The following is a 14015-nucleotide window of genomic DNA, read 5'->3' on the forward strand; positions in this document are numbered from 1 at the left end:
AGGATGCACACCAGGTGCCTCCTGTCAGCTAAGAACAGGAAACTGAGGCTACAATTCACACACACTCATCAACACAGGATAATAGAAGATGGAGAAATGTTGCTGGTCTGATGAGTCTCCATTTCAGCTCCACATTCAGATGCTAGGCTCAGAATCTGCTGGAAACATCATGAAAACATGGATCCATCCATCTTCTTGGAAGGCGGTCCTGATGGAGAGGACGACCCAGTACTAGAAGGTGGACCTGGGTGTATTTTAATGGGAAATGTTCCTGGTTTTACAGTTTTTAAATGGATAACTTTTCACAGATCATCTTTATATCCATGAATCTCAACTTGTTTTTTAATGGTTTACTTAAAGACTATTTAGAGAATTTTATCTTAGCAGTAATTTATTATTAGGGTCCGAGCCATACGAAGTATGGAAGGACCCTATTGTTCCTGAAATGTTTATTATTATACTTCTCCTAAGCATTTCGACCCCAAATTTGCCCCCCTAAACACCCGTGAAAAGTTGTGAAATTTGGCACACACATCAAGCCCGGTGAAAAATTCGATATTCTAATGTCCACATATACTTCAATGCAAAATTTGCTCAACAGCGCCACCTAGAAAAAATGAAAATGCCCAAATGAATGGGGCCCCAAAACTCTACTTCGACGTAGGAACACGAAACTCGGCACACACGTGTAACACCCAAAGTCCACCAAAAAAGTCAATGAAACACCTGTTGCCACGGAAACCGTGTGCCCGCCATCTTGGCGTGTGCGGCCATTTTTTGCACTTTACACACATGGTATTTGAACGAACTAGTCTGAGGGGATTCGTGCGACTGACTTCAAACTTGGTGGGAAGCTTCCTGACAAGTTGGGGACCAAACGCTCCTCAAATCTTTCTAATAGCAGAAAGCATGTTACCGTGGCAACCGACGGAAAATGACCTTCTCGCCATGAAACACGGTTTGCTCATATCTCCATAGAAATACATGGGATCTGCACCAAACTTCACAGTATTCATACCTGTAACACCCCAAGTCCAGCAAAGAAGTCAATCGAACACCTGTTGCCATGGCAACGGGGTGCCTGCCATCTTGGATTTCACTGCCATTTGAACGAACTAGTCTGAGGGGATTTGTGTGATTGACTCCAAACTTGTTGGGGACCTTCCTGACAAATTGGGGACCAAACGCTATTTAAATCTTTCTAATAGGAAAAAGCCTGTAACCATGGCAACCGACGGAAAAAGCCTTCTCGCCATGAAACACGGTTTGCTAATATCACCATAGGAATACATGGGAACTGCACCAAACTTGACAGGATTCATACATGTTGGGTCCTTCACGCATTACAACACCTGTTGTCATGGCAACATCGGGTGGCGGGGTCCAGGACGCTCGGACCCGATGGATGCCGCTTGCGGCTTTAATTATTATTATTATTTTATGATAAAATAACACAATCCAAAACCAGCAAAAACTGGGTGGGTTATACTGGTAGACCAGTCCACCCGATCACTCCGCAGCCCCTGGCATACACCTCCCTATCGTCACCTCTTATGATGGAAAAAAAAAAAAAAACGTTTTTTTTTTAGGCTTGGCTTAAAAATCATAAAAACTTTTTATTTAAACTATAAAATGTTTATATCCTTTCAGTAAATATTACACAACAACCCAATAAGAAATAAATCTATATAAATTATGAAGCAAACTGATGAAATGAATGAAACCAGCTACAGGTGAAAGCCAGCTGCAGCTGTTATGTCTGACTTCTTAACCAGATGTTAACTACAAGACAGCTGGATGGAGTCTGGAGCATCAGGCTTCCACCCAAGATGACCAGTCGTGTCTCTATTATTCTGTGTTTTCTGCAACATTAAAAAGCAAAAATCATATTAAATTTTATATATTTCACATGTACTTTTAATAAATTAAGAATTTTCATGATGAATTTTTACAAACATGCAGCATCAACAACAAAGAAGGAAACATTTATATTTCCAGCCACAGATTAAAATCAGATGAAAATAAAACAGTTATAAAAAATATATTTATTTTTCACAGGAAGTATTTATCCATACAAATATTAAACTCAAAATTATTCTGTATGTGATTAAAAAGGAGCTTTCATGATGAAATCAGGAGGTTTTCTGACATTTTGCTGCTAAATAAAATAAATAGACGTTTACGGCTTCTTCATATCTGCAGCTCGTCTGTCCAGTGCTTCTGTGGAGGATCAAACCACAAGTTAGTGAAGCAGAAACGTCCCTCAGACGTCTGGAGCCGAGTCCTCCAGATGTCCCACATACCTGGGATGAAGACGGCGCGATCTCCTCCAGGTCTCCGAAGCAGCCATGTTTATGGCGGACGAGGCTCCCCCAGAGGAGCGAGCGGCGGCAGGACGGACACTCGCCCTCCACCGGCAGCAGCTGCGATGGCTCCGACTTCAGGAAGAACCGGGCGAGGCAGCCTACATGAGCTCTCATTACACAGGACGGCTGGAAGCAGCTCAGCCTCTCCGGCGCCTGGCGAGGACGGGACAGAAATCTGCAGCTTCATTTCTAATTCAAGCAAATCCACAGACCAGGACGTCTGAAACCTGAAGCTGGAACCACAATAAGACTTTATATTAAAACAAGGTCTGACCATCTGATTTATAAACTGAATAGATATGAGAGGAAAAGAGGGCGGAACGTTTAGGCTGGAAAACTCCACAGCAGAGTAAACGGATCCTTTCTGGCTCCATCGAGCCAAACATGGAGAGTTTTATCCAAACAAGTTGAATTTGGTCATCTGAACAACTTCTTTATCATTTGATTTATTTATTTAGTGTTTTTATTTCACCACCGTGTATAGACCCGTGTGTTTGTGTCACCATTTTTTTCCTCTTTACCAAAATTATAAATTAGAAAAAAATCTAATCTGCTCAGACAAATAAAGGTAAGACTTAAAAACACACGTTGGACCCTGATGAAGGAAATATTCTACATGAAAATCATGACATGGTAGAATGTGTTGAGGACAGAATGAGATAATGATCAATGGAAATGAAAATCGTGGACCATGGAGGTCTGGATTCAGACTTAGAATAAAAGTGTAAAGATCAGATCCCAGTATGACCCAGCTTCTGTTGATTCAGAATGAGGTCCAGTAGTGGGTGTGGCCTCCACCGGCCTGTATGCACTCCCTACAACGTCTGGACTCCTGATGAGACCACGGATGTTCTCTTGAGGGATTTCCTCCCACCTCTGGATTCAGGTCTGGTGAACGGGCAGGCCAGTCCATAGCATCGATGCCTTCTTCAAGCAGGAACTGCTGACTCACTCCAGCCACATGGAGCCGAGCACTGTCCAGCATCAGAAGGAACCAGGTCCCACTGCAGCAGCATCTGGTCTGACAGTGGGTCTAAGGATCTCATCCCGGTACCCAGTGTTAGTCAGGGTACTTCTGGCGATGTGGTGGACAGACCATGACTGACCCACTGCCAGACTGGTCCTACTGGAGGGTGTTGCAGGCAGCAGAACGTTCTCCACGGCGTCTCCAGACACTCTCACATCTGTCACATGGTCTCCATGAAAACCTGCTCTCATCTGTAAAGATCCCAGGAAGCCGATGGCCAATCAGCCAATCCTGGTGTTCTCTGGTAATGCCAGTCGGGTTGGACGGTGTTGAGCCATGAGCACAGGCTCCACTAGTGGACGTGGGGCCTTCATACCACCCACATGGAGACTGTTTCTGACAGAGTCATGAACATTAGAGACTGTTGGAGGTCATTTTGTAGGACTGCAGAGCTCCTCCTAAATGTTTTTTCATTATCTGTACCACTTTCGCCATTACGGGTCGCGGGTAAGCTGGAGACTATTCCATCATTTAATCAGGTGAGAGGCAGGTTCACCTGGACAGATTACCAGTCCGTCGCAGAGCCAACACAGGAAGAGACAGACAACCATTCACACACACACACACACACACTCCTAGGGAGAATTTAAAGTCACCAGTTAACCTGACATCATGTGTTTGGATGGTGGGAGGAAGTCGGAGAACCCAGAGAGAACCCACACATACACGGGGAGAACATGCAGAGTCCACAGAAAGGCTGCTGTTCCTCAGGTTCGAAATACAAAAGTACGTTCAGGTTGGAAACTTAAACCTTGCAGACGCCTTAAATCGTGAAGAAGTTCCATCTTTCTTGGTGAATGTATGGAAAAACAGAAGTGACATCCATAAGAAGCAGGAGACCCACCTTCACCGGCCCTCGGCAGAGAGAACACCTGGACGTGTCCTCATCCTCCTCAGAGGACAGCGGCAGCTTCTTTTTGGCCCTCACGCTGCCGAACGCCACGGGGATGTGCAGCGGCGGCTGCAGGCTGGGCTCGAACTCCATCCTGTACTCCTGTTTAAGCCAGCGGGCCGTCAGCGGCAGCCGGCTCCACGGCGCCGCTCGCAGCATGTTGGAGACCACACGCCAGTGGAACTGAAGGCTGGACTCTTTCCTGGAACGCCGGGAGACGTGGGAAAGCCGTCTGGAAGAGTGAGGATGCTGCCATGCCCACTCAAACTGACACAGAAACACCAGAGAGACAGAGTTAGAACTTACACTGAACATTTAAAAATATCAAATACATCATCAGAGACTCGGCTTTAAAATCCTGATTCAGAAATTCAGTCCAAAGCTTGTTACCACGGTGACCACATCAACCCTTGAAACGCCAAGCTATTTTTATTATAACTGGTCCAACTGGTCTTTTTCTATAAACCAGTCTGTAGAAGCTGGAGCTTTTAATCCCAGTATAAACCAGTCTGTTGCAGCTGGAGAGCTGGCACATCTGGATTTTAATCTGATATACATTTTTTTTTATATATATATATATTTGCTGTATTTCATGGATGGATGGATGGACGGACAGATAAAATTCAAATGGCCTATCTTTTCACCAGCACTCAAACGCCTCTGTATTTGTCAAACTGTAAAGCGTCTCAATGCTGAAAGGAGTCTGAGAACTTCACTTGTACACCCAGGCTGATCCGTGCACCTGGTCTGTGCACATCAGGCGATGCGTGCACACGCATTCAGTTTAAAAAATGACATGAAAGTATTTACATCAGTGAGGTTGAAGGTAAAAATCTGTGTAAATTATTAATGTTTGTGTTGTTTTTCATATGAAAATTGCTGACATTTGTTATTAGAATTCAAACACACAGTTCATAAATTCTTTAATACATTTGTAAATGATGTAGGACACATTTGTGACCATGATGTGACTAACTTCACACCGTACAGTGCACTGCATAACCTGCAGACACTTAGAGTAGAGTAGTAGAGTTAGAGACTATGGAAGGGTTTAGCTATTAAAAAAAAACAACAGTGCACAACTGTAGATAAATGCGTTCATGGATTTATTATTACTGCATATTTAGATGTAATTCTGTAACTTAGATGATGTTCATGCCCCAAAATTTCCAGTGTTTCTCCTCTGTGAACTTTGATGCTGCTAGGTTTTAGACTTTCAAGTTCCAGCTACCTGTTTTTAGGGGGATTTTACATCCCAGATTATAATGACTTTTTAACCTTCAGGCTTATTTCAGACGTATAATGATAAAATACTGTCAGCTCAGCATCTCATACCCACCCTCAGTGCAGCAATATCTGATGGAAAGCCATGGATAATGAGGACCATCTCCCTGGACAGACCAGAGGGACACATTCAGATTCAGATAAATGTGACAGCATCGTTCAGTAAAAGAACAAACAAGACAGCAGCCTCAGGTCATACCACGGTCCTCTTCCACTGGTCCTCTTCGCTCCGCCTCGGTGCCGTCCGGCGTTGTGTTGTCCGATCCGCCGCTCAGGGTTCACAGTGAAGCCGATGTAGATACGACCCTTGTATTTTGGATTAGTGCAGTACAGCATGTACACACCAAAGAAGCTTTCTACCTCTACTACCATCGTGAAAGAAAACAATCTGAGTTATCACTCAAACATGTATTTTTCTGCCTGAGCTGGAGCATCCATGACACTCGGATGCGTTAATTAAAACATACTCGGCAAAGATTAGCTCGTTAGGACACGTACAGACAGAAAAGGTTAAAATTAACGCATATAATTTAGCTTAAATAATTATTTCCCGAAAGCAAACGCCATAAATGTTGTCATTAAAAATATCCCCGTTTATTTGCCCTAACAGCGATACAGCGGCTGTTTTAGTAGTCCAAAAAGCTGCCTGATCAATGAAGTTTCAAATGAACACAATATGTCTCTCTGTAAATAATGGGGCAATGGTCATACATTCGATCATAGTTAATTAAAGTTCATATGTCTATGGTTTTATTTTAAGAAAACAATATTAAACGTGACAGTATTTAATTCTTTTTTTTAGTTTGTCTTTCGAAATGGACTTCTAATATTATGATTCGCTACTTTAAAAACTGGGTCCTGTTCACGCCGCGAATTGGAGAACATTGATTGGCCACATCTGTCAATAGCTACGATTCAATTGGACAGATTTTCGGTCAGTTCACACGTCAGCAACAATCCAGGTATCCCGGAAAGTGGCTAAAATCAGCAGAATATCTGAAAGTACTGTACCCTTTTGGTAATAATACACTTCTAATTATCAAGTGGTTTTTACCAGACGAAACATAAAACTGTCGGATACTGCAGGGTTACCCGTGTCAGCCTGTCTGTCTGAATTATAACGCAGAGAATAATTAATTAGTTGGGTAATTTCGGTAAAAGAAATTATGAATTAATTGTCTTATTTGTTTAAGCAGACATGGCAATAACAGCGGATCACATCAAGGATAAGCTTACAAAGGAGCTCGCGGCAGTGCACGTGGTAAGTGGGTTTCTGATGCTTGTACTGCATTAGCACACACGTGTTAATATATAAAACTGAGTGGAAACATGATGTTCCAGACTCCATCCAGTTGTCTTGCAGTTAATATCTGGTTGAGTATCTGCAGAGGAGCCACAGATTGAAGCATTTGGGCTGATTTATTTTCCAGAAGGCTTGTGCTAGTCTTCACCTGATAGCACGCTGTGTTTCTGTTGGCTAGTTTAATTCATTTAATCAGTTAGTGTTTAAATAAATAAAATAAACATAAATTGGTTTAGTCTTACTTGGATATGGGTGGTTATGTAATATTCACTGAAAGTTGAAAACTGATATTTAATGTTATTTCCACAAACCTGTAACGCTACAAAACGGACAGCTGGAGATGAGCTGAGCTTTGTGACATGGTGTATTATCTTGCTGGAAGTAGCATCAGAAGATGCTCCACTGTGGTCATAAAGGGATGGACATGGTCAGCAACAATACTCAGGTAGGCTGTGCTGGTTAAACCAGACTACGTTGGTACTAAGAGGCCCAAAGTGGACCAAGAAGATGGATGGATCCATGTTTTCATGATGTTTCCAGCAGATTCTGAGCCTAGCATCTGAATGTGGAGCTGAAATGGAGACTCATCAGACCAGCAACGTTTCTCCATCTTCCATTGTCCAGTTGACCTTCTATTGGCCTAAACAAGCCCAGCTTCCAGACCTCTACCAGGAGGCTGCTGCTCAGCCTTATTTTACTGTGTGACTGATGTCTGCTCACCTTGCGTAATGTTTGGCTGTCGGATCCCAGATAATATCAGCATTCCTCATGTTTTCCAGGACGTGGAGGACACATCACCCAACAGATGTGCTACCAGCTTCAAAGTCCTGGTGGTGTCGTCCCAGTTTGAGGGGAAGCCTCTGTTACAGAGACACAGGTATACATTTATCCTGTGCAGCTGGCCTGGTTCAGACCAGTCAGGTTAAGTTTCTCCAGGATTCTCTCCTTTATTGCTGCATTAAGCTCCACCCCCTGCAGCTGAGTTACTTTCTGCAGACATCTGCACATTAAAGTGATCCACTGCTGTCTGCAAAGCTTTTCCTGTTAGCCATCGAGTTGCAACCGTTATTCCAGGTTCACATAATGTACTGACTGGCACAGGTTTCACTGGTGGAAACGTCCTCCTGCGTCCAGCCCCTCAGACTCGCAGCCCCAACATAAATCTGGACGTAAAAAAAACAACCTAACATGAACATAACAGTGAGTTCAGCCGTTTATCTAACACCTTGTAGATTTATAGCCGCTGACGCCACACGATAGTTCTGTTTTTACCAATAACAAACTCCCATGAGTCCTTGTGGTTGTATTAACCCAGAACACTAAAATATGATATGATTTATTTCTTCGTAACTAGTTGCTGCTGGTGAAGTAAAATTAAATAAAATGATACTTTATCGGATTAATCAGATCAGATTATTTTTAAGTAGACAGCATCAACTGTTCCATGGCTGCGTCAGTGAATCTGGGATCCACCTCATGGTCTGCAGAAGACAGACGTGGACGCTGACTCGGTAGGATCACTGACTCCAGGATGGACTTGGTCACTTCTTCGCAGTCTGGTTTGGTGTACTGGAAATCAATGATAGCTGCCCATCTGCAGCAGACAGAGATCTGGAAGCCTTCAGCCTTTCTCACGGCCCTGGTTTTACTTTGACAGCTAATTTCTGATGATGTCACTGTCACGCTGTCTGCTGATTGGCTCCTAGACCACCATTAAAATGGCTATGATGTCATTAATATCAGCTTTCTTAAATAAACAGTTAGTTTTTGCTTTCTTGCAATTATTAAAACATTTTTCATCTCAGCTGTTTTCTAGACCCTTCCTAGAAAGAGTCTAGAAAATCAGGTGAGTCTAGAAAACTCTTCCTGCTCTCATCATCATCATCATCTTTACTTTGTCTCTGTGTGAATGAAGCCTGCGTGCTTGTGTTGGCAGGATGGTGAACGCGTGTCTGGCCGAGGAGCTGAAGGAAATCCACGCCTTCGAACAGAAGACGCTCACACCGGAGCAGTGGGAGAAGCAGAGGTCGCCATGATCCCAACATTCCTGATGTCTCCGATGTTATTTTCCCTACATGAGGAAACGGAGTCATGCTAGTCTGCTGTACAATAAAAACATCTTCATGCTGCTTTTAGTTCTTTGTGAACTGAATCATTTAAATTGGGTTTGCTGTTGTTTGTTTATTAGTTGACTTTTTTTTTTTTTTTTTTTTCAAAATTTTCAGTAATGTTGGGAATTTTTTGATGAGTGCCTGACTTTCTAGAAATACTTCATATCATAGACCAGACATTTTTCCATTTAATTTGTTTTTTTAATATTATGGTGACTAAAAAATTTGCCAATAAAAGACTCAACTTGTGTTAATATGAAACTACTGGTAACCGTATCTGGAGTAATCAGCACAAATGTAATTTATATATTTATTAAATATTAACATTTTAACTTTCACTACTAAATTGGTGCTTTTGACTTAAATTATTTGAGTTTATTTAATTGATAAAGTAAAGGCGGTAAAGTAGAATGAGAAGATAAACTTTGCTGCCACCTTCAGGTATTTTACAGTTACTGCAGGAATTTAAGCTTTAAGTAAATAAGGACCCATCTCCCCATTTTCTATAAAAAAAACCTCATTTATTCTGTTCAGAGTCACAAGGTACTGGAGCCTACCCCAGTTACTGAGCCAGAGGCGGGTAGACCCTGGACGGGTCACCAAGGAGACCATTTATGCTCACATTCAGCATGAGTTTAGAAACACCAAGTAATCTAAAATCATACTTTATTTATAAAGCTCTTTTCATGCTGATGGCAACACAAAGTGCTTTACATGATAAAAAAAAAAGCAAGTCATACAAATTAAAAATAAAACAAGCTTTTACACAAATCAAAATAGATCAAATAACCATAAAAAACACTCATTGAAATCTTTCATACAGTCGCACATGCACACGTATACACACACACACAGCAGTTTTCTTGAGATAAGATAAATTATGAGAAAATGGTCCTTGTTGTCTTGAGATAGTGAGAAAATAAACTCGTCTCGTGATGATGATTAAAAATAGAATAATAACCGATAACAGCCGCTCTTGGCTTTCGTAAAAATGCCTCGAATTTCATTTTTATTTATTTATTTTTTCTTAAACAAAAATCTTGTTCTTGTTTTATAATACTCACCTCTAAATGGAAAATCTAATGTCCAAAACATACACTCCTCGTGGTGTGTTAGATCCGAGGTTCCATACCTACTTTCCTCAGGGACCCCCGTCATGCATAAAAGCCATGGACCCCCGGCCCCATCCCCGAACTGACACCATGCTGATTTTATGCTTTCAAAAGTGAGACGCTCACCATAAATAATGTAGTCCTCTCCTTCGATGAAGCCAAAGTTAAATTAAGTTAATGAAATGAACATATAGCCTTCTTTTATTCTTAAAATAGGGACAATGTGTGGACATTACTCACAATGGCTCTTATTGTACAAAGCATAAGGGACCACCTGTGCTCTTTGGGGGACCCCCATGGGGTGTCCCGGACCCCAGGTTGGGAACAACTGTATTAGATGAGCTATATTGCTGAAAGAACATGAATTCAAGTGAATAACATGCAAAGATGAGCAGTGAATATAAATGAGATGAATAAAGTTCAATATAAATGATGCTGCAGATCATGTTTACTCCTTGAGTGCACATGTGGGGGAGTACGGGGAGGTGGTGAGGTGTTATTAAGACCAGACAGACCCCCACCTGCGCTGTTTGTCTGTGCTTCATACATGTTTTAAGGTCTGATAATTTGCTAATAATTAGAGCTAATTCTCCAAAGTGAGTAGAAACAACAGTTCTAGCTCTGAGTTTACCTTCAGTCCTTCCTCTTTCACTCATACGTTTATAATCTGGCTTTAATGACCAATCATGACCTGTTTAAAAAATCACACACACAGATCAGGACTCTTCAAATCCCTGCTTTGGTTAATAATCTCTCACTGCTGTCATGAACACTGCGAACCACCAAGAAAAAGCCCAAACCATTTTTTTCCCAGCGTGGCGTTAACCTCATGAGATGAATCACCTGGTGGACTCAGATGCTGGAGGATCATCCAGCCGAGATCAGCTGGTGGTAGTTGAACTAATGGAACCTAATTGATGTTTCACTCTTACTCCTGCCTTTCACTTCGGTGGACGTGTGAAGCAGGCTGTGTGGGGGTTACTGCGATAGCTTGTCCCTGCAGAGAAATCAGGCGGTTTAATTTAACATTTGTGAAACAACACGAGGTTGGTTTATTGATTTATTGCCTTATAATTCCTCCTCCAGCAGGGGGTTTATTTCTGTCCCTGTAGATGTAGATGGATGGTTTTAGTCTGACTTCTGTTTGCAGGGCTGGTTTCCATACGGGTGCTGGAACAGAATGATTTTATTAGGGACATGCTTTGTTGTATACAATCATGTAAAACAGAAAATACATCATAAATCACCTGATCCATACCAGGATTTTCAGATAATCTCTGAAGACAAGCAGCGAAAAGAGCAGAAGCAGGGCGTAAAAACTAACCTCGGTGATGCAAAGGTTTGGGTACCCCATGACACCCGCGGTGTTTGGATCATTGCTGCTGTTTGAGTCAAGCTTTAGCTGTCGGACAGATGGATTCGCATCTGACTCTAGAATGTTTTGGAGGTCCACCCAATCAGAGCATCGACCCTCCACCACCGCGCTGACAGCTGCTATGAGGTGTGCTGATATGTTTGGTTTTCTCCAAACATCCTACAACCAAATATGTCGACTTTATCAGGACTTTGTTGTTAAAATACTGTTCAGCAGAAGGCTTTTTAAAAAGGAAGGTTTTCAAGTTTTGCTTAAAAACTTCTAAAGACTGTGGACTTCTGCTCAACATTTAATTTCCTCTGAGCTCAGAATATTTCTCCCTCTTTTTAAACAGCCTCTGGATACAGAACGGAAACTGATTATTAACTTTATACAAAATTTGAATTGTGTTGTAATCTAAACTCTAAATCTCAGTGTGTGTCATTAAATAAAAAGTGGATTTGTTGGTTCACAATCCATTTTTTTTTTTTACAAATTATAGGTATGGTCTTCTCTTGCAGTAAGAAAACTGAATTTGTGTTTGGTTGATAAGTGTTTCCCTAAATCCTTACACAGTAGGTCTTATATGGAACAATCAATGAGTTATATCCAATAAAAAGTGATTTCTTTGCTCTGCACAGTATTACAATAGATTTTGACATCTTGTTTAGACATAATTTAAATGTGATTTCCAGTTTAGATTATGTTCTACACCAATGCCTAAAAACTTAATCTCTGTAATTATGTCAGTTTCATGATTATTTATTTGAATTTTTTGTAATTATTTGACGTATGTTGTGCAAGTATAATACATTTTCTTTTTCCAAAGTGAACACATAAACCATTGGTTTACTAAGTCAAACTCATTTCCACTGTGTCCACAAGCTGTTTTTAGTTGTCTCAGCTGCACAAGAAAGTTGCATCATCAGCAAATCAAATGCACTTCAACAATATATCATAATAAAAAATATCATGCATACTGACAATTTTTAGCATCTTAAAGGAACAGGGGAAGCAGATGAATCGACCAGTTTGTGATCATAACAAATTGCTGTTGGATTTAATGAAGAGTGGTCAGAAAAGGATTTGTCCAAAGTACGTTACTGTAAGAAAGATGGAGATAAATTAAACTAAAAGAAAACATGATAATTTGTGGTGGTCATGTGACTGATCCTCCTCATTATCCTAATTAATAACTTTACCCAACTGACCCAGTCTACATGCTTTCATCAACAATGACTCTAAAACTCTACTTGATGATACATGAGGGAGCTCAACTGAGATTTTTGGCACTAAAAATCAAATATTGGGATCTTTTAATATAATTTATTCTCTTTAAACCATCTTCCATATTTAAACCAACAAAGTGAGAGAGAATTAGCATGGAATCATCTGCAAATGTAACTGGAGACAATTAAATGGAGATTATTAATGTAAATAAGAAATATAGAGCCCTGTAGGACTCCACGGAGTAAAGAAGCCATACTGGTTCAGTCTTTTTCTAATGGGACCACTTTAATATTTCTAATGATCCTTCATTAGTCCCACAGTGGGGAAATTCTTTCTCTGCATTTAACCCATCCTAGTTGTGTAACGCAGGGACTCCTCAGAGGAAGGTTAACCAGACTTTATTGAACAGACATGGATCAGAAGAATGAGCTTACGTCAGTAAGGAAAGCGGTGGAACAGACAGAGAAACATGAATCATGGAGCTGAGCTGGGGAACAGGATAAGTCCATGCAGTGCTTAGGTTAAAGTCCGACAGGGAATGAACGTGGAACTGGGGAATACAAGGACTGGTGAGTTAATGCGAGACAGGCGTGATTCCAGGCTTGACTGGAGTGAGAGGATCAGGGACAGGTGTGGAGGATCAGAGGAGTGATGACGGAGGAACGGCAGGACAGGCTGTGACAAGTTGCTAGGAGCAGTGGGCTGCCAGAGTCGAGGGTTGAGGGCCTTGCTCAGGGACCCACAGTGGTTTTTACCTTGGTTGCCAGCCCGGGGACTTGAACCCAGGTTCTCCAAACCCAAGCCCACCTTAACATGCTAACTGAGGCCTGAAGAATCTGAGATGGAGATTTTGTTTGTTTTTCCAGTTTCTCCTGAAATAGGCAGCTGTCTTGATTGCTCAGATAATCTTTCTCTCTAAAGAAATTTTATTTGTAAAATCCTAGAATTATAAGGAGGTGTAGTTTCAAAGCTGCTTAGGGTTTCTATCTAAAACACCTCAACTTAAAACCATTTCAAAGTGGGCTGGGAAAACACTGTATTTTGACTTGTTTACACACAGGATGAACATTACATGGATCCGGTCCCGGTCTGGGAACTACTCTGTGCAGCAGAGACAAGTTCAGTTATAAATCTGACCTTTTTATTCCTTATTCGGTTGTTTAGTGGTGAACGGATGGACAGATTGTAATTAGTTCTTTTCTGTGATTCCGGTTTCCAACATCTGTGATCGGATATCATGGGAAAAACTGCTCTGGTATAAATGACAAGGCTTATGTCACATCGCTCAGCCAAATATACAAGCTCTGGTCTGAATACTCCCACCGCCAGCACACTC

General features: G+C 41.4%; 2 protein-coding genes across 3 annotated transcripts; one reads left to right on the forward strand and one right to left on the reverse strand.

The window, feature by feature from the left end:
* Window positions 1–1905: 1905 nt before the first annotated feature.
* Window positions 1906–5941, reverse strand: slx1b (SLX1 homolog B, structure-specific endonuclease subunit). The gene is made up of 5 exons (XM_041986553.1): window positions 5769–5941; window positions 5625–5676; window positions 4238–4552; window positions 2304–2519; window positions 1906–2220 (listed from the first exon to the last, which is right to left on the reverse strand). Exons 1-5 carry the CDS (start codon window positions 5939–5941, stop codon window positions 2191–2193), a joined length of 786 nt encoding a protein of 261 aa, XP_041842487.1. The 3' UTR covers window positions 1906–2190.
* Window positions 5942–6496: 555 nt separating this feature from the next.
* Window positions 6497–9001, forward strand: zgc:112271 (uncharacterized protein LOC553698 homolog). Of its 2 annotated transcripts, none has more exons than XM_041986562.1 (4): window positions 6497–6587; window positions 6766–6830; window positions 7652–7749; window positions 8809–9001. In XM_041986562.1, exons 2-4 carry the CDS (start codon window positions 6768–6770, stop codon window positions 8906–8908), a joined length of 261 nt encoding a protein of 86 aa, XP_041842496.1. In that variant the 5' UTR covers window positions 6497–6587; window positions 6766–6767; the 3' UTR covers window positions 8909–9001. The 2 variants fall into 2 exon arrangements, with proteins under 2 accessions (XP_041842496.1, XP_041842497.1); XM_041986563.1 differs by having other exon boundaries at window positions 6511–6571.
* The last annotated feature ends 5014 nt before the right edge of the window (window positions 9002–14015 follow it).

Source organism: Melanotaenia boesemani, chromosome 5 (genome assembly GCF_017639745.1).
Source record: "Melanotaenia boesemani isolate fMelBoe1 chromosome 5, fMelBoe1.pri, whole genome shotgun sequence".
Lineage (NCBI taxonomy): Eukaryota > Metazoa > Chordata > Actinopteri > Atheriniformes > Melanotaeniidae > Melanotaenia > Melanotaenia boesemani.